Genomic DNA, 21,270 nt, shown 5'->3' with positions numbered 1-21,270 from the left:
TTTCAAAGCACCCCCTGGGTAGGTGGTTACTTTCCAGTTGCAAGAATTAATGAAATTGGGGCACAGATTTTTCTTTTCTGGCCCAGATTCTTGTTGATTTGGGGGGGGGGGACCAGAGAAGGCAGAGAGGAGAGACTCAAACAAGACAATGGAAATATATACAACATGGCTTTACAGGTTTTTAAATTGCCATTTGGGGGATTTCCATAAGGGCATCACTGAAACCATCCTTCCCATTTTGCAAGCATACCTTATAAGGCTGTTTTTTGCATCAGGGTCTTTGGCATGAACCCTCCCAACTGGAGCACCAGGGCCCAAATTCTCTTCTACTTCCAGAATATAAGATGGTGCTAAAAATATTGGTGGCTCATCAGCATCCTCCACATTAATTTTCACGGTTACAGTATCCTTGAATGGTCCATTGCTGATGAATTTTGGGTCAATGTGTATATTGGCTGCCTCTACCTTCAAGCTGTAGGTCCTTTTGGTTTCATAATCAAGATGCTGAAAAAGACAGAAACATGGCATATTAGAATCAGTGCTATGGCAATTTTTACAGAAGTCAAGTGTGTGTGTGTGTGCGTACACAGAGTCACAAACAAAAAGATTCCTATGCATGCACAATTTTTCAGAATTTGCAAATCAGAGCTTAAAGGAATGAAGAAGCAAGGACCCATGATATTATAATATTGAATATGGATATTTGAAATAACCTATCAACATTAAAAGTTAATATAAAAGGTAGCAAGGTTGAGGCTGGGGGCTCAGGGCTGACCAAGAGATTAACACCCCAGCATTTCCAGCATTCTTTAGCTTGCTCTCCCTAAGGACAACAATTTTCCTTAATATAATTCATTTTAATGCTTTTTCATGACTATATGCAGTTTTGTAGAAGTTTTGCTTGGAAAACTGCATTGCAAAATTTGGAGAAGTGCAAATCTCCAAGGATGACTGTGTTTTGGTTTGCGTATTGTTTCAGCAAACACAGACTACATCAAATTTCTCCTCATTCCTAGTACTGATATCCACTTATTTCTGCCCAGGTTTAATCCTGCTTGGAAATCTGTTCTCACAGTGGCCAACCTGATGGCCACGAGAAGCCCACAAGCAGAGGTTGAGAGCAACAGCATGCTCCCCATCTGTGATTCTCAGCAACTGCTATTCAGAGGCATACTGCCTCTGGCAGTGAAAATATAAGATGGTCACCATTGCTTGTAGCCACTGATAGCCATATACTCCATGAGTTTGTCCAATCCTCTTTTAAAGCCATGCAAGTTGGTGGCCTCTTAGGACATCCTGAGAAGCAGTCGGCCCAAGTAAAGTATACTGGGAAACCAGTTTGCAGTGTTGGTTAAAAGTTTGTCATTAATGACACTGAGCATAGCTACTTTCATTTGGGATTTAGCATTATTAGATGTTCAGATTGATTTCAGCAGTGACATCAGCTGTACAATAAAAGAATTCATTTTTGAATTGCAAGCAGAAACCAGATAAGTGGCTTAGGCTGGTTGAATCTCTTGATGGGAATATAATGCCGTTCAGCCTAGGCTTCCTTTCTTCCCATCTCCCCCTTTCTTTCTCTCAGCACTGAATGCATTTGGAAGGAATATTGACAGCAGAAATTAAGTTTTCATCAGAAAAGCAGGCACAAAAAGAAATCTCTTGTAATTTTCACATTATCCGAAAATTCACACCGTACTGCCAACTTGAAAATGAATGCTTGATTATAACCAAAGCAATCCTATCATTTATTTCCAAGTTAATACGCAACAGGCTTTGAAGAACGAATGGTGTTGATTTCTCAAGTGGAAGATCAGTAAAAGAAGAATGTACTTTCTTCACTTTAAAAAGATGTTAAGAAGCTTCTATGCATCAATGCTTTCTTCTCATAATCTCTTTCCTTCCATTCTGGCTCCAGGCATTAGCAGATAACAGTAAAATGGGATGCTGGAAGTTAATCATAGCTTCATAAACAAATTATCCAAAACTGCATTTGCTGTGATTTTCTTACCATGAGCAATAATCTATGGCTATTATAGTTTCTGCAAGGCATGGGAAGAAAATGAAGTATATTATCCATTAACAGGAATGAAAGGATCGCATTGCTTACCTTCTTAAGCTTCACAACCCCTTCCTGAGTCTCGTAATCGGTTGTAATTTCAAACATCTCTATACCGTCTCCATCAATAATGTTGTAAGTTACTAAGCCATTTTCTCCAATATCTGGATCTTTGGCCTTCACTCTTCCAGCTTCCTCCCCTGGGATGGCTGCTTCTGATATTGACATCTGATAAACACCTAGGCAAATAGCATTTATTAATAAATGAGCCATTATTAGTTTCTTTGCGTACATTCTTTTCACTTGCTTAATCTATATGTGCAAAAGGCAGCACAGAAAGTGCTAAAACTCAAGTCATCTCAAAGAGCAGAAGTAGTCAATGTACTGTCCTCCAATGGACTGCCATATGCCACAGCCAGCATGGCTTATGGTCAGGGGTGATCAGAATCCCACAGCATCTGGAAATAACTTCTGTATGTTGGGCACTTCTGTATAGACCTACTGACAGTCTACCTGCCGCTACTCATTTTCCTCTGCAATGCACAGCTACATGAAAGTGTTGAGTGTACTTAAGAATGCAGTTTCAGATCACATGGTTTGATGGTGAACTGGAAGTGCCCTCCATAACACATTCAATAATCCTCCCAAATGCATAGGAATTATTTGGCAGACGTTCAGGGCTTTCTTGGTAGACATGTCAAAACAGATTAAATCTAGTGTAATGCAACAATATTATAACCCACACCAGCCCTAAACAGGCAGAGCATGATGACAACAACCTTAAAAACCTTTGGTGCTTCCCAAAGGTATTGTGATTTAGAGTACCCATTACCCACAAACTACATGTTCCATCTGACCTCCAACCTTCATTCTGGCCTCACGAAACCTCAAGGAGTTGGGATGGGTGCTTAGACATGTCTGGCTTCTACACGATCGTTTACTCGTGAATCCCATTCCTGCACCTAAGGTGGGAGCGTATTTGCCGTCACCCAGCTCTCTCTAAAATGAGGCCTGATGACCAATAGGGAAACGGGGGGAGATTGGCTTTATAAGCCTTCTCCTCCCACATTGTCTTGCTCCTTGTGAATTTGCAGCGCCCTCCCTCCTTCCCTCTCTCCTTATGGTGGTCATTTGTTGAAGGGACTGAATAGGGATGTTTGTGGGGGGAGGCCTTAGGATCCCTCTATTTTTTGCGGTGGGCACTGAGTACAGAAAGATAAGGAAGTGGAAGAGAAAATCGTAGGGGAAGTGAGACATTATTGGGTTAAGGGATCTACCAGTGTTTTACACCTGACAGGGTTGGAGAGTTTCCCTTAGGCCTGGCATGTGTATTTTAGGTGAATGCTCAACAACAGTGAATCAGTGGGCATGTTGGCTCCATACCCAAGGCTCACCAAGCAAGGATGGAATTATTTCCTCCCCAACTTTTACATAATGACTTCATTGTCTGTGACCTGCTCACCAGTTGTTATATTTATGTGCAGTGGATTAGCAGACCAACTGGAAGGTTGACCCTCGTGGTAAGGCTTAGCACAGATTGTCAGCTGCCCAGAGAGGAATTTAAAATGGAACCCATTTGCAGTGTTACTACCAGTGCTAATTTGCATTTGAAAAAAACACAGTGCATTTGAGCTATACTTCACTTGCCTTCTTTGCTATTTTTTGCCACCATATTTTCAGACTTAAAAATGCAACAGTAAGGTCTGGAGCTAATTTTTCTTAAAATTGGGATATAAAATCATCAATGTGCTTGCCATTTTATTGAGTTCCAAAGGCAAGAATGATGAGCCAAAGAGCTTACCGCCTAAATCCCTGCCCATTAATAAATACTCTCACTGCATTATTTACAGTAGGCAGACAACTACACTACATTATTTTCAGCATGTGCTAAAACCTTTTCTGTTCCAGAAAACCTAGCTAAGTATGCAAGTTTGGCATGTAATCTGATTTTAGTAGGCATATATGTTTTCAAATTACTGATTTTGTTTTATATTTATATTTCTAATGTTCTTGAAAAGAACCCCCCTCCCTGAGTTTTGCTTAGCCCTTATGAATATATTCAAGTCCAATGAGGTATGCTTTCCAATTGGAGATGAAGATTAAGAAGCTAGCTCTTATTAAGGTTTGTTGTTTGTTTGTTTGTTTGTTTGGTTAAGTAAATTGTTATCCTACCCCTCAGTACAAGTTCTGTCAGCACAGCTGACACAACCAACAATATACCCTTGTCCTTGCTGTCCTCAAAACAACCCTGTGAGGTAAATTAGAATGAGAGAGAGATAGTGATTTTCCCAAGCTTCATAGCTGAGGGGGGATTTGAACCAACATCCCACTGGTTCTAATCTGGTACACTAACCACTACAGCACACTGCATTTCGAGAATTTATTTCCAACAATCCTGACAAGAGCCTGTAAACTACACCTCATTCACCTGTAAACCAATTATAGAAAATTACCTTCCAATTATGCATGTCTTAATCTCAGTCACGAGCACTATAAGACCATGCAGAATATATTGTGACACGAAGGCTGTAATTTATGCTGCAGGTGTTACTGCAGAAATCCAGAGAAAATTACATTAAAAACAAATCACAGAACAACCTTCAACTCCCAGGGTGGTTTCAGAACATTTATTCACACCTTCTTTTTGTGTGCATTTCAAAGAAGGACAGGGCCCAAAAATTATGTTTGCACACTTCATTTTTGACATGCCATACTTTGAGCATAGATATTCACAATCCAAACCAACATCCTAACCCTCAAAAAACTTAAGAAATCAGGGCCTCCAAAAGTCAGATAATTCACAGAAAAACAGCTGATGTAATTGTTGTGCATCACTGGGACAGAAATGAAATCTAAACAGAGATTGCTTTTAAGAACAGTGTCCTTGTCAGTTTCACAGTGTGCACAAACTCATAAATATACAATCTGGAAGAAGTGAGATTCCATTTCTTTCATCCCTCTCTTGTTACAATGGATATTTCCCCCCTCTCAAGTATATTTTTATTGCTTTCATCCAGTGCAGTCTCAACTGTCTCATTTAACAGGTTTTTCCAGTGCTTTCCACAAAAGTCTTTGCCACATCCCATTGATCTCAGTGGGAGTATGTTTTTAAAACATCATTGTCCGGTATGTTTTGAAAGTGAGACACAAAGCACAAAACCTCCCCCTGGGTTTTAATCTTGCCTTTGAGGTGGAAAAAAACAACAATTCACTGTGAGTCACTAGGAAGTGGTTTAATCCTTTTATGAATAAGCTTGCCTCCCCCCTTTTTAAAGAGGGTGTCTTGATAATGACTCCTAAACTCAATTTGATATAGATGTGTCTGCATATTTAAGGGTGAGGCAGAGGAGCTCAAGTGATACTGATAAATTCTGCCTAAGCTACCAGGCCAGATTCAAAGTATTAGCACTAACATACAAGCCCTAAACAGCTTGGTACCCAAGTGCTTAAAAGAGTGCTTTCCCCACTATCATGTATATTGGGCCCTGAGATCAGTCATGGAGGCCCAGTGGGTCTTCTCAGTGTTTGTTCCCTGGTGGAATGCCCTTCTTAGTGAGGTGTGTCAGTCTCACTCACCATTAACTTTTAGAACAGATGTCCTAAACCATTCTGATTTACCCAGGGACATGATGGCTTAAAGTCATGTCCCTGGTAAACCGGAAATAATTAGTTTGAAAGCAGAGGATTTTTTTAAAAATGAGTTTTAAACTGTTTTTAGAATGCCATTTTTAATTGGTTTTGGATTGGTCTGCAATGATCCCAGAAACTCTTACCTAAATGTAGTCCCCATTAAGATCAATGAGATTTTACTTTTGAGTAGACTTTATAGGACTGCACATAGGCAGGATGGCCAAGATACCCAGCTGACATTCCATGTGTGCTTTGATAGTGATTTTCTGAATACCTAACCCACTGCATTATTCTTAAGAAGGCTTGCAACACCAACTTCAGAGTCTGTGCACTATTGAATACTGCTTGCTAAAAGGGAACAGCAAGGGAAATAGATCCCTAAATGGCTACCATCCATGGCGGCTATAAGGAACCTCCTAGTTCATAGGTTGTATGCCACCAAATACTAGTGACTTGTGTGTGTGTTTGTGTAGCAACAGTGGGGAAAAGGTATTGCTTGTGGGTTATCCAGAATCATCTCACTGACCATGAGAAAGAGGGTGATGCTGGACTGCACAGGCCAGACATAGGCAAACTCTGGCCCTCCAGATGTTTGGGACTACAATTCCCATCATCCCTAGCCAACAGGCCAGTGGCCAGGGATGATGGGAATTGTAGTCCCAAACATCTGGAGGGCCAGAGTTTGCCTATGCCTGGCATAGGCCTTTGGTATGATTCAACAGGGATCTTCTGATGCTCTTTACTTACTCTGCGGGAACTTTGGCGGGTTGTCATTGACATCAGTAAGTGTAATTGTCACTTTGGTTGTCCCTGAGAGCCCTCCCATGTGTCCTCCCATGTCCTTTGCTTGTATGACAACATGGTATTCTTCCTTTGCTTCTCTGTCCATGTTGGGAAGGGCAGTTCTAATAATACCTGCAGGTAAAAGACAGAAGGAGGGTTCAGAAAACATCTACTCTACACTGAGAACCATACATATTCAGATGCATCAGCACTGGTCCAGATTCCTCATAGCTAGCAACTGCCAGCAAGGGGAGAATGAGCCCAACATGGGCTGGGTAATATTCAGCTGTTCAGATCCTATCCCTTGCATCAGGAGATTTTGGTGAGAGATTGTGACTGGTATGTCCAGCACAAGATATTATGGGCTGTCCTGTGAATCCGCTAGATGAAATAGCGGAAGAACGTTGCCTCAGGAGAGTGAGGAAAATTCTCAGGGATGAGTCACACCCTGGTCGGCACTTTATTGATCACCTCCCCTCAGGCAGAAGATATAGAAGCATGATTAGTCACACCAACAGGGTAAAGAACAGCTTCTATCCGTGAGCTGTTAGGCTACTGAATGAAAAAATAACAACAGGGCAACTGACTTTTGGGTTTGGTGGGTGTATGTCAGTAAACGAGGAGAGTTAAGACTAAGAGAGCTGAGTGGGGGGTACTCATGTAATCTCACTGTATACAAGTTGTACAGGTGACAATAAAGTATTTCAATGTCAATTTCTGTGCCAACAATTTCTCATTTCCCAGCTATTCTGCACCAGTTATGAGAAAATAGATTGTATTTGAAGATTACGAAAGGGGAGAGAAAAAATTCAGAAAAATTATGCTGGGTGGGCTACTATCAAGGTGGCCAAGAGGTGTATGTGACTGTCCTTTCTTTCACCCTACAAATCATCTCTCTAGAGGCCTGTACTCTCCCATGATCTAGACTTCCCTTTAAAATAAAACCAGTGACCACACTGAACTCATGTACTCAGTAGCAAGCCTGCCTGGCTTACGATACTTCAAATAAAGCTCAGGGGAAGACATTATCAGGTAATTTATCCCATGGGGATTTTTTGATATCAGGAAGAATAGGCATCTGGGAAAGCTGCAGAATGCTGGAGAAATGTTTAATGGGAGCACACACACACCCATAGCGACCTGAATATGATAAATCAAATCCAGTGCCCACAAAAAATATTTTAAAAAAGATTGAGTGCCCTGAGAAAGAGGGAGAAAAAATGGAAGTTTCTTTTGTGAAGAAAGAAAACTTTTGAGAAACTGGAAGTCATATATAAACAGCTCTAAACATGATACTAGGGAAGAACAATGATGAAGCCAGGATATGCTATCGGAATAATCCTGGTTAAATATAGACACGCTTTCTGTTCCTGTTCTAAATTTGAGTACAGACTTTATTAGAGTACAGTTCTCCATTCAAGAAACACCAAGTACATCTTTAAAATTAAGGAAGTCTGTTAAGAATACATATTTAAAAGTGACTTTTCATGTAGATTTTTATTTAATTTATATATTCAGTATTTTAAGAAAGCAACTCCAAAAATAAATGTGGAAATGGGATAGACAGAGGTGAAGACATGCAGAAGTGTTACGGACTAGGAAAAATACAGGTCTGCACATCCCAAGCATTTGGCAGGCTAAAATACATTGTTAATAGACGGCTTTTGCTTGGTGAATTGCGTGTTGCACAACCATTGTCTGGAGCCAGTTGTTGATATGAAATGTCAGACTGTATCTACAACTGAAAAGTAATGGTGCTGTCAAAGTTTGTAACTAGGTGGTTCAGAATATGAATGTGCCTCTCTCACAATGCTTGAATGTGTTACAAATCAAATGACATTTCCCCTCAGAGATTCTTCTATAGCTCTATAGCAAAATCAGACTGCACATATTCAAAAATGTTTTTAGTTTGGATTTTTAGTCTAAGTCCAGGACACTAATTACTGCTCAGTCAGAACTAAGCAAATGCTCCCAATGGCAGATTTTAAGGTTCCTATAGACAGGCTCCTATAAATTACAAAGATAAATCACATGGTCTTTGGTAATAGGAAGAAGTATTCCCCCCCCCCCATTGTTGGTACTTCATCCTTTCTTCTAAAGCAGCCTTCCCCAGCCTGGTTATCACTAGGTGTTTTGGATGCCCATCACATGTAGTCAGTGGTCAATGATTATGGAATCTGTGGTTGAAAGCTCCTGGGAATACAGGATACTATCTTACACTGAGTCAGACCATTAGTCCATGTAGCTCAGTCTGGAAGCGACTCTCCAGGGCTTCAGACAGAGGACATTCAGAGTCCTGTCTGGAGGTGTTGTTTGTTGTTGTTTAGTCGTTTAGTCATGCCCGACTCTTTGAGACCCCATGGACCAGAGCACACCAGGCACTCCTCTCTTCCATTGCCTCCCACAGTTTGGTCAAACTCATGTTAGTAGCTTCGAGAACACTGTCCAACCATCTTGTCCTCTGTGGTCCCCTTCTCCTTGTGCCCTCAATCCTTCCCAGCATCAGGGTCTTTTCCAGGGAGTCGTCTCTTCTCATGAGGTGGCCAAAGTATTGGAGGCTCAGCTTCAGGATCTGCCCTTCCAGTGAGCACTCAGGGCTGATTGCCTTAAGAATGGATAGGTTTGATCTTCTTGCAGTCCATGGGACTCTCTGGAGGTACCAGGGGTTTAATCTGGGGCTTTCTACATGCAAAGCAGATGTGCTACCACTGTTCTATGCCATTATGTTGGTGCAGCTGTTAAAGGGTATCAGGATTTGCCACAGCAATATAAAGAATGATAGACATGCCCATTCTTTAAAAAAAATGAATTAGTATCTGGATTTTCATTTATGCTCAGGTCTGATCACCATATTTCCAGATTTGTAAAGATGCATTGCTCCGGTTACCCTTGGGAGTGCAGGAAGCACCTTTCTCTTGTAGCAAAAAAGAATTGCTCACCTGTCTGTGCTTCCACAGAAAAGTACGGCTGACCTTCAAGGATGCTGTAAACAAGTTTGGCACTATTTCCATAGGTGGGATCATCAGCATCTGAGGCAGTCACCTGAATAACAGATGTACCTGGAAACAGAAAGGTGTGGTGATACATTTCAGGATTTAAGTAAGCATGTTAAAGCTATAAATGTCAGATTTAAGCATGGAGAACATTTTCAAAATTCATTTTTATTTAAAAAACAAAACTAAATGATTGGGAGATTATGTACTAATTAAGCACTGGAAAACTCCAAATTCTCTAGATGAGGTCTTATTAGTGAACCACCACTGGTTACCCACCAGCTGTGGTATGGGAAATCTCTGTCCAATGAATTATTTGAATTACACTGTTCAGTAAATTATATTGAATCACCTTTTACCTCATTGACAATTGCTTAATATTACTATTTGGGGTGTTTATTAGAGGCTCCCTCTCATAAAAACAACATTTCATGGTATCTGGCAATTATATGTATAGTAATTGCTGGATTGACTTCTCTTTGACATGAGGTTTAGAACCTAAAATTGGCAATTTCTGCTCCCACTGGTGCTTTCATCAGAATTCTCTGACATCCCTAGTCAAGACACAAGTTTACTCATGGATGGGGACGCGGGTGGCACTGTGGGTTAAAGCCTCAGCGCCTAGGACTTGCCAATCAAAAGGTCGGCAGTTCAAATCCCCGCGGCGGGGTGCGCTCCCGTTGCTCGGTCCCAGCGCCTGCCAACCTAGCAGTTCGAAAGCACCCCCGGGTGCAAGTAGATAAATAGGGACCGCTTACTAGCGGGAAGGTAAACGGTGTTCCGTGTGCTGCGCTGGCTTGCCAGATGCAGCTTGTCACACTGGCCACGTGACCCGGAAGTGTCTGCGGACAGCGCTGGCTCCCGGCCTATAGAGTGAGATGAGCGCACAAACCTAGAGTCTGTCAAGACTGGCCCGTACGGGCAGGGGTACCTTTACCATTATCCTATTTGTGAAAAATACGCATGAATTAAAATTTCATGTCCTAAGCGTAAACCATAATTGATGATCAGGTCAATAGCGATTTTCCTAGAAATTCATTTGTCAGCCTGAGAACTAATTGTTATTTCAAGTTTTCTGTTACTTACCTACATTAGACCTCTCTGGTACATTGGCATGGTAGTTTTCATGTAAAAATTCAGGGGGGTTGTCATTGATATCTTGAACTTTCACAATGAATTCTGAGGGTGGTTCCAGAGGTCGGTTGGTATTCCTGTCCACAGCTTGTGCCGTTAATGTGTACTGAGCTCTTTCTTCCCGATCCAGTGTCTTTGTTGCATGGATGTTCCCTGATTTGTCATCAATGACAAAAATGATTCCCGCTCCTTCACCTGAGAGAATGTATTTTATGTTCCCGTCACCAGAATCGATGTCCGAATGAAGCTGCAAAATGCAAGATATACACACATATTGTTTTCAAAGCCAAGAAAATGTTAAGTACATAAGAGCTTTGATGGATGAGGCTGAAAGCCTACCTAGTCCAGCATTCTGTTCTCAGAGTGAACAACTAGATGCTTCTGGGAAGTCTGCAAACAGGACAGGAGTGCAAAAGCAGTTCCAACAGCTGGTATTCAGCTACATGTTGCCTCTGATACTGGAGATAATACTGCCATTGTGATCAGGAGTCACTGATAGCGTTACCCTCCATGTTTTTTCTTCTTCTCCTAATCCCTTTCTCCTAATCCCTGTATTGGGAAGTTTTTAATGTTTGATGTTTCATTATGTTTTTATACATGTTGGAAGCTGCCCAGAGTAGCTGGGGCAACCCACAAACATGAGTGGGGTATAAATAAGAAAATTATTACTGTCATTATTACTATTACTACTCCTACTATTACTATTATTATTATTATTTGAAGATGCTTTTTATCAACACACTGACTTGAACATATTAATGACATTTCTGGGGTTCCCAGATTTCTATTGTAAATTTATTGGGCTGAAACCAGATATGTACTCAGAATTTATTTATTTCCAGAAACTGATTTTCCGTAGCACGGGCAGAGAGTCTGATAACCCAATGCGTCTTTCTATGGCCCCCTTGGGACTCTCCCTAGGCTACACCAGAGAGAGAGAGAGAGAGAGGTAAAACCTTAACCCTTAGCCCACCACTGCCATGTGGCCTCAGAAAGGTTTGCCCAGAAGGGAATCCTAGGCTGAAGAAAGGTTCTACACTCCTGTTCTATGATGCTTTGGGGCATCTCTGTCATGGATATAATGAGCAAGTAATTTTAAATAGCCTGAAGAAAGAATCCACAAAGTGAATTAAGGATTAGTTCAAAATGTACTTGGGATTTTTTTTGGGGGGGGGCAATGTGGAAAGTAAAACCGATTATTAGTTGTTGAGATTAAGAGGCAAAAGCAGAGTATCTTTTATGAAAGGTGTTATATTCATCAGATACTTTTTTTAATCTGAACTTTTTAAAAAATGAGATATGTGAAGCATGGGGCTGCAAAAAATGAACCACCCATTGGCTTCCACCTCATTTCCAATTTCTCAGCTACTTAATGCCCATTGTGATATTTTAATGAATGGCACTAAAGCAATTAAAGTATAAAATGAAATCGGAGCCCCACTTGCCTTCCTTCACTTTCATAATGCTTATAGGCATTGGCTCTGTGAATTGATATGAAAAAAGTAATGTATAAGACTGGGAACCATCTTCGCTTCCTCAAATGTTCAAGCTGGTACAATAGTGAAGAATTGTCACTCAGTGTGGTTAATCCGTTCCTGCTGTTTAATGCTGGTGCAGGTCCTTTGATGTAAGCAGGGCAGCTTACATCATTCTGTTATAACTTGGAAAAATAGGTTGCATTCTGGGTAAGAGCAAATGCAGGCTGCAACCCAAGTATGAACACAGTTTTCTTCTATCAAGGATGACTTTTTAAAGTCTGGTTCTACTGCTTTTGTGATAGAGAAGTCATCTGAGTGCTCTGTCATGTGAGTTGCCACACAAATGTTGATCATCCATCATGCTCATACACACGAAGAACCTTCCCCTGGAAAGGGGAATACAGACAAGCAGAGAAAGACTGAGGAAGGACTATCACTCAATGGTGGGTTGGCTGCTTTGCATGCAGAAGGTTCTAGGTTCAATCCAGGGGTAAATTTAGGATGGGTCAATTTCAGTTAATTTCCGTTTCTCTCATTTTTTCAACTGAAATGCATCAATGGGCATATTTAAATTTAAAAAGATTTTACAAAGATTTGTCACCATTTTAACACACACTTTTCCAAACAGGGGTGCCAACTTGAATAAAATATGCAGGGGGCAGGAAGTCCCGCCCCACATAATTGATCACATGACACAGTGTATGCCTATGATTTGAATGGCAGTGTCCATCAATTTTGGGGGCCCCACACCCTCAAATATTTATTGGGGGGACCAAAGACCACTCAAACCGCAGGAATTGGCTCTTATGTTGCCAAATATGTACATTTTTGTATGTGGTTTTGCCAAATATACAGCGTTTTGCAAGCAATTTTACTTGCTATGGTGCACTTCTGCATGTTATTTTCGCCAATATATGCATTGTTGTGTACTCTTTCCTCTAATGGACACATTATTTGGTTAGAGGACTGCATTACAAAATACAAAGATGTGCACATTTCAAAAGATAGCTCTGTCTCTGGAGGATATGGTCCTTGGGACTCTGATGCAAGGCTGGCCCAGCTATGAGGCAAGGTGAGGCAACCGCCTCAGGCAGCAGAATATATAGGGGCAGCAGATAATGGGAACTACATCCAACAACATCTGGAGGACCACAGATTTATAGAATTGCAGCTTAATAGTTCCTAAAGAGGTAAAATGCAACAACTGATAAAGAATAAAGGCTTTCTTACCCTTCCCACTAAAACAGGATCAGGTCCCGTATACTCCTCTATTACAAAGAACTGGTTCCATACCCATCCTCTTTTTGAACGGTGGAGAACTTGCCCTTCCTTTCCTTTTTCATGATGACCATGGAGTGATGGCCTGAAATGATTCAATTTCCCGATCTCTATTGCAAGGCTGAAGCACAGCATTCCCAGGCAGATAAGGGTAGCATGTAAACAGTTGTCCACCTTCATTTTTGGTTAATGTATAGGCACCAGAGTATCCACAAATCTAACACTTCTTCTCACAGGGCCACCAGAAGAGTAAAAAGAAATAATATAATCCTCTTGAAATTTCAGGTGTACTTTTCCATAAATGAGATGTAAACACTCCTTAAGCGCATCACTTTAATTCTGGATAGATTCCCAAATTATTTCCTAGAGGGAGGAAAGAGAGAAAAAGAAAGAGGGTGAGAAATGCAAGCTAATTTCCCCCATTTCGAATATGTCATGTGAAGCAAGTTAGCATGGCCAATGTGTCATACATTACAATGACATTCCTCTATTTGGAGTGTTGCCTGGTTCAGAGCTGTTTTAAAGATAAAGAGCCTTAAGAAAGGAGAGATAGACTCTTGTAGATGCCCATCAACTGTTAGGAAACTAAGCAGACACACAAAGTAACCTGGTCATCCTCTTCCTTACTATGGTGAGATGCATTGCATATCTATTTAAATTACAGTAATTATTTCTCAGTGTGCATATATACATACATATTAAGATGCATGATTTTATGCACATCTATGCCTTCTTTTTTGATGATGTATATCTTTTCTCTCTTTCGATTGCAAGATAATAAATGAAATCGGGTAGAATAGGAAAAGAATATTATAATACTTCTTTAAAATTGCAGGTATGCGTTCTAATTATAATGAATGATTTCTTTCCCTGTACTAGACTCACCGGGTTATTAGAAACATTTGCAGTTAGTTTCATGATTATTGAAGAGTGGAGTTTGCTTCTGTTTTTGTTTGTTTTTTCTACTAAGAGCGTAGAAAGCTGCCACAGAAAACAGTCCGAACATTGGCCCATCTAGCTCATCATTGTTTACTCTGATTGGCAATGGTTCTCCAGGGATTCAGGCAGAAACCTTTCCCAGCCCTACCTGGACACACCAAGGATTGATGCTGGGACCTTTTGCAAGCAAGGCAGATGCTATTGTCTGTATCAAATGTGCATGACCTAATGTCAGCATTTGCTTTCACCACTTCTCAGTACCTTTTCAAAATGCAAGCATCCAGAGTTAAGAGTTAAGGCTGCAGAACCATGATATCAACTCACCAAGTAGAGTGCATAGAAAGTCATATATACAGTGGTACCTCGGGTTACATACGCTTCAGGTTACATATGCTTCAGGTTACACATTCCGCTAACCCAGAAATAGGGCTTCAGGTTAAGAACTTTGCTTCAGGATAAGAACAGAAATCGGGCTCCAGCGGCGCGGTGGCAGCAGGAGGCCCCATTAGCTAAAGTGGTGCTTTAGGTTAAGAACAGTTTCAGGTTAAGAACAGACCTCCGGAACGAATTAAGTACTTAACCCGAGTTACCACTGTATATGCATATTTATAACACATAGAAGCAAGCAAAGCCAAATATCAACCCACTACTGCCCTTTCCACTTTCACCAGATTACTTTCCAACAAGAATAAAACATTAGCACCCACCCTTTACTGAGTTGCTTTTCACTCCAGTCACACACTCAGCATGTAAAACCCAAATATCAAAGAATGTGACTGGATGACAATACATAGCTGGTGAACTACAGTCAATTTGGTTGAGCACAAGAGCAAGCCTTCTCCTTACACGATCCACATGAGAAAGGTGACTAAATAGGACTATATTGGGGAAGGTCCACATCAAAACTCCTCCCAAGTTTCCTCCAGCCACCACAAGGGAGTATTTCAGGGCATGTGAAAGTACATACAAAGGGAAGCTTTGGGTGTTCTGCTTCATTATCTTTGTTTGATTGGGGAGAGATATAAGAGGAAATTAAAAGAGGACAAATGAAACGTACAAGTGAATTTTCTTCCACAGACCATTAATTTTAAATGATGCTGTCAACAAATGGGTTTAAGAAAATCATCAAATATTTCCAATAACAGCCAAGATGTAGTATAACTTTATTACTGGGATTATTATGTAATTACCAAGAAACTCTTTAGAATAATAGAAAAGATGTGTGGATATATGAAAGTGTTTACTATCAGTTGTTCAGGCATGAAGAACCAAACACAAAACATTAACCACATATCTAAGCCATTATCCTTAATTTACTAATTAGGGCTTAATGTGGTAATTGCCTGCAATCCCTTTCTTTGTAAATCTCTCTCTGTTGGGTAAGGAATGGGCCAGAATCTTTTCAAGTCCTGTTGTATCTGGTCTTGTTGACATGACAACAGTACCCTAGGGTTTCTTTCTAGCATGGAACACAGAGGTTTTCAGTCTGGAGAAAGCACACGGGGGTTATTTTCAGCTGACCTACAGAGAAGTGCAATTCCTGTCGGTTTACCTCACCAACTATCTGGGTTTTGCAAACATTTCTATCAAATATCTGGGCAAGAAAACACACCTTATGGGAGCATAGAAAGTTGCCTTACTCAGAGTTTGCCCACTCATCCAGCTAGCCCAAGATATTTTATACTTAATAGAAGTATGGATGCTGAAAGAAACTATTTTTGTGAATTCTAAAACTAGCTGAGCTGATCCACACTTTCCAGAATAATGGGCACAATAGAAATTAGTTATCCAGTGGCTTGCACACATCTATGATGTTCTAGTGCACCTATAAATTCATTCATATATATATATGAAAAATGCATGATTTGAGATAAAATATGTATTTAAGTAAGAATTTTCATCCTAGTTTGTTTAAGCATATTCATGGAGAAACAGAACAGGCTTATGAACAGAAGCATGGCATGTGACACTGACTTGAAAAGAAAATGCTTAGGCTTTATCTAACTGGAATGGCTTTCCGGGGTTTCAAACAGGTTTCCTTCCCATCCCAACTTTGAGATGACTCTGGAACCTTTACATGCTCTATCACTGAGCTGTATCCTTTTCAACAGCAGGTTTATGTAAGAGGAGCTGGACCTGGTCCAATTAGACTTACAGACATCTAAGGACAAAAGCACGTGGATCTATGTTTTCATCAAAAGACATGACCTATAGTTCGATGGACCATGGATGAGCACTGCGATCCAGACTTCATGTGTCAAAATCTGCCCTGATGCATGGATCCTTCTTGCAGGATTGACACGATGTTTCAGTGGGAGTATTTGCCTGTACAAGGAAAGCATTTTTCTATTGTTGTTGTTTTTGTTCGTTACTATATTATGTATTTTTATTTTTTTATAATCTAAGCTACCTTGTGGTCCTTGGATGTAGGGTTGTATGGAAATTTAAACAACAACAAATACTGGTTAAGCGATTGGATTGTATCTTAAAACAATCGATGCATAAATTATTCTAAGTTGTGGAGAGCTGGCCCAATTTTGATTGCTACTATAGAAGTAGGATCCAGCTGAAATACTGATCAAATGTGTGCTGGAAGAGCATGCAACTAACTTGAATGAACTTTCCTTTGTTCCTAAGAGCTCAGGGTGGCTTTTTAAAACTGAACATACACAATAAATGGTAAAAGAAATATTAACATATAAGCTGTCAAGGTTAAATCCCCTAAAACTTTGCAAAATCTTTTCCTGTTTCCTTCCTATTCAATAAATTTCTTTCCCCCCCATGTTTCAAATGTTCCATCTTAAATTTCCGTAGAGGGGGTGGAAATTATAACAAATGAATCACAGACAAAAACCCAAAGAGGCAAGTGGGATTATTATTTGATGACAAGGCTAGAGTCTAGGAAACCACGTCTGACCAATGGTATTCAAGCATGCTCTCTATATAGCAAATATAATCCCAGTAGGACAAAAAAAGTTTCCAGTGACTGCCTTTATTTCAAACACCATGTGCTGAAGCTCAATAGACTAAACAGTCCCTTAGATTTGTCTAACCACCATGTCTGCATGATACATTAAAATAGCAGCTGTTCTGTGGGGATATGTATTTAACAAGACAGATTTCTAGAGTGTGCTATATAATGACATTATGATGGATAGCGTAATTCTGAGACAGTTTGCAGAAATAAGGGAAGTGGGATTTTCTGGCAAACAGACAGAACAAATAACTGAACCTCGTATGTAGCTGGATAAATAACTGAGTGGGAAGTGCACAGAAGACGCAGACCTTCTTCTTCATGCTTATTGGGTTTGTACCAATGGAAGGTTGCCAGACCTCCATTTAGATGTTTTGGCTGCCCATAAAATTGTTACACAGCTGGATGGCCATTCCTTTGATAGTCAAAATGCTGGTGAGAAGCTCAGAACACCCTGGTAATGTATTTTGCTGTGTTTGAATAAAATATCCACTAGAGAATTGATGGGAAACCATTGGCCCTCCAATGACTACCATCATCCCCAAGCACGCTGGCTTGCCCTCATGACTGAAGGGACCGAGGCTGCATGATGTGTGTACAATGTACGCACACACTCCAGAGAATGCTGACATCACTTGCGCATGCTGCAAGGTAGTGCTGGTGTGCCCTGCGGCATGCGCGACTGACATCAGTACTCCCCATGACATGCGTGCATGGCTGCCACAGAATTTTGAGGGAACCCAATTCCTTCCTTGAAAATGGGGAAAGCTTGGGCCCCTGCCCCCCCCCCCCAATGCACCCCTGATCATCCCTGACCACTTGTCATATGTAATGGGGCTTATGGCAATGCCAGACTTTGGGGTTTAAAATTTCAGCAGCACCCTGCACAACACCAAAACTCGGTGTCCCTCCGCTTATTGCCTTCCATTGTTCATCATTGTTGCCCTCTTGACTCGGCACCCGGTGCAGGCAAACCTGTCATACTCCCTAAATCCACCTCTGCTGATGGGAGTTGGAGACTGGAGGTTCACCACCTCTACACTAGGACTTTGGGGAAGTGGCACCTGATCTCAGGGATGGAAACATGGGTGGGTGGGTGTGGATGTGGGTGTGTGAGAGAGAGGGTGGTGGTGGTAAAAAGTCATAAAGCAGTTTGGAAGAGGCAGAAAGTGAATGGTGAATTGGCTGAAGGCAAAAGTTACCTAGAGGATTCAGAGAGTCTAGGGATCTAACACTGGGTAGTTTACCTTCTGCTTGTAAGAACATCTGCAGTTTTCCACTACTGTTTTTCACCACACTTGTGCATTTTAAAATAATTATTACAAAAACGTTTTCAGTGTTCTCCACCAAAGAATATCCAGCCTGGTAGCACTGCCTTTCGAACTCCCCAACAGTGTGTGAAATGGGAAGCATGCAACAATACAGCATAGTATGGGTGGGAAACGTCAGGTCTAATGGCCAAATACAGCCTTTCAGGTCTCACTATCTGATCCTCACAACTCTTCTCTGGCCATACCCCTCTCCCCAAGCCACTCCCTCTCCCCAGTCCTTCTTCACACATATGTTTTTGCCTGTCTGGAATGTATCTTTAAACTATGATAATGCCTCTTGCTTGTCTGGCTGGAGGATAGAAATTAGCCTACTGTAGAGAGGTAAAATTTACATTCATTGCTCTTCCCACTTCTGCCTCTTGCCCCATCAACCGCAGGTATTCCCTTGGCCCCCACTGGAAGCTTGCCCAGAAATGAATGTAGCCCTTAAACTGAAAAAGAGGGAGATGGGTTGAGGAATGGGAATGGTAGGTGATAATAGTTCAGAGAGATAATTTTTCCAGGATTGGTTTGTAGGCCATATCAACATGGTCCCCTGTAGCTGTCATTAATGAGCTCTTTCTAGAGCTCTCAGAGTGTGTGATTTCAAAAGCAATACATTTACTGCTGTACAATCTTAAATTCTGAAGTAAACCTGGCTGAGTTAAATGGAGCTTATTCCCAGGAAAATGGGTGGAGAATTGCAGCTTTACAATGTAATCCTATGAATCCTATTCATTGGGTGGCATTCCTACTCAGAATAGACATATTGAAATTAATGGATATGACTAACTCAATGTTCACTTATTTCAGTGAGTCCAATGGGTTACTTACTTCCCAGGTAAGTGTGTGCAGAACTGCAATGTAAGTGAATTAATTAAAAGCAGATGTTATTGAATACTGAGGATCTCATCCAGATATATATTTTACATATATTCAACAGTGCCTAGATAAACGACACTATTCCACTGAAGCTCACTGCACTTCAGCATAAACCGTTGTCTTTGTTCCTATCATCTGTCTCAGCGAACTGAAATATTATGGAAAGGTGTTTAAGTACGCTTACCTCCCGCTGAGAATTTTCATGAGATAAAGTAAAAACTGGGGCTTCAATCAGCTTAGCTATTACCAGATTTACATTTCCCTGCTAATTTAAGAATTATTTTACACTTCAAGAAACCTCAGCTTGCATGGAGGCTATATCTACTTACCCAGTGAACTCAGTGTGGCTTGATTCTGAGAAGACATGTAAAAAAAAAAAAATGGTTGTGACTAAGTTGCTCAAGTATGTAGTTAGCTGAAGCCAGTATGGGGAATCAGTGGCACTCCAGCTTCCACCATTCCTGGCAACTGGCCATGCTGGCTGAGGCTGATGGGAGCTAGGTGTTCAACAACACCTGGAGGGACATAGGTTCCCCCCTCTTTTAAAAAATAAACCTTCAGTAACAGATTAAGGACACTTTGGGGGCTGTTTCTATTGTGTTTCACATGAGAAAACATAATATGGCACTAATGTGTTAATGGGTTTTTGTTACCTTGTTTTTGCATAGAAGCTCTCTTCTGTGACCTAATAACCTGAAGTTTCCTATCTCCAGTTTCTAATGGATACTTTAAATGCAGGTTGTTTGAGCTGGGAATATGTGTGCCTGTGTGTCTGTAGTGTGTGTGCATGTGTATTTGCCAATTCCTCCCACCCTGTCCACAGCTGCCCCCTCTGCCTCCCAATCTGCTTCAGAAGTGAAAGCAGCATGGAGGGCTGTAGGAGAAAGGGGAAATATGTAAAAAGCAACCTCCTTCCCTTATTCATTAACAGAAATGGCTATGAGAATCATAATGATGTTAGTAGTGATGTAATCCCATTGATTATCAGATAAGAATCATGACAACTATAGTCTGTTAAGGGAACTGTAGGTCTGCAAGGGGGAAACTATAGTTCCAGGATTCTTGAGGGAAAGTCTCATGCTTTATATGTGCATTGAGTCCTCTTTAAACGTATGGAGTGGCCCTGAATTGTACATAAAATGTCGGGGGGGGGTGGGGGTTGTGGAGTGAGACTGTTACATGAAAAGTCATTTCTTAACTCTGTAGCTGGGGCTTGACGAAAGACCAATTTTGCAAGATGGATTCAAGGCAGGGGGAGAATTAAGTGGGTTAGCACAAAGAAGCAAAAAGGGAATTGACTGGATGGAGTGCATGACCCAAATTTTCAGTTTATCCTGTGCTACTATGGGTAGCTAGAAATCAAAGCAAACACGTCCATGAAATAACTGAAATGTGGAAAATCAAGCATTTGAGTGCCCAAGAGTCACACCCTACCTGCTGCTTAGAGCTTCTCCTAACAACAGGGTGCTCTTTGCTGCTTCAGACCACAATATAATTGTGTGAGTCTAATATGCTCTGCATAAACCTCTGTACGTAAATCTTTGAAGGGATTAGAGTCTTATTCTTTTAATACTCTCCCTTTTACCTTGAAGAACTCTTGGGGCAGCTTTAAAAATTACATTCTGTGCGAAGTTATGAATGAAAATTTTAATCCCTTGCATTTAAGAATTATCTCTCTTGGCTTGGTATTGGATAAACATTTAAATCTGGTAAACTCCAACTGTTCCTAAAAATAGCTTTTCATACTGTAGTTGCTTTCTCCCTGTGGTCGGTTGGATATTTTGTATATAGAACTGATAGAATAAAGGCT

At 40.9% G+C, this 21,270-nt stretch overlaps 1 protein-coding gene across 2 annotated transcripts in view; it reads right to left on the bottom strand.

Moving 5' to 3' along the window:
• Positions 1-21,270, bottom strand: part of CDH11 (cadherin 11) — a 103,629-nt gene that overhangs the window by 18,505 nt on the left and 63,854 nt on the right. For both annotated transcript variants that reach the window (XM_028739652.2, XM_028739653.2), the window contains exons 3-8: positions 13,308-13,718; positions 10,552-10,846; positions 9,412-9,531; positions 6,437-6,604; positions 2,111-2,298; positions 251-504 (exon numbers count right to left, since the gene is read on the bottom strand). In XM_028739652.2, coding sequence (XP_028595485.1) covers positions 251-504; positions 2,111-2,298; positions 6,437-6,604; positions 9,412-9,531; positions 10,552-10,846; positions 13,308-13,535 — 1,253 coding nt within the window. In that variant the 5' untranslated portion in view covers positions 13,536-13,718. The remainder of the gene's footprint in view (positions 1-250; positions 505-2,110; positions 2,299-6,436; positions 6,605-9,411; positions 9,532-10,551; positions 10,847-13,307; positions 13,719-21,270) is intronic.

Source organism: Podarcis muralis, chromosome 7, assembly GCF_964188315.1.
Source record: "Podarcis muralis chromosome 7, rPodMur119.hap1.1, whole genome shotgun sequence".
Taxonomy (NCBI): Eukaryota; Metazoa; Chordata; class Lepidosauria; order Squamata; family Lacertidae; genus Podarcis; species Podarcis muralis.
The sequence above is the reverse complement of the archived record's forward strand: the minus strand, read 5'-3'. Positions and strand labels throughout refer to the sequence as shown.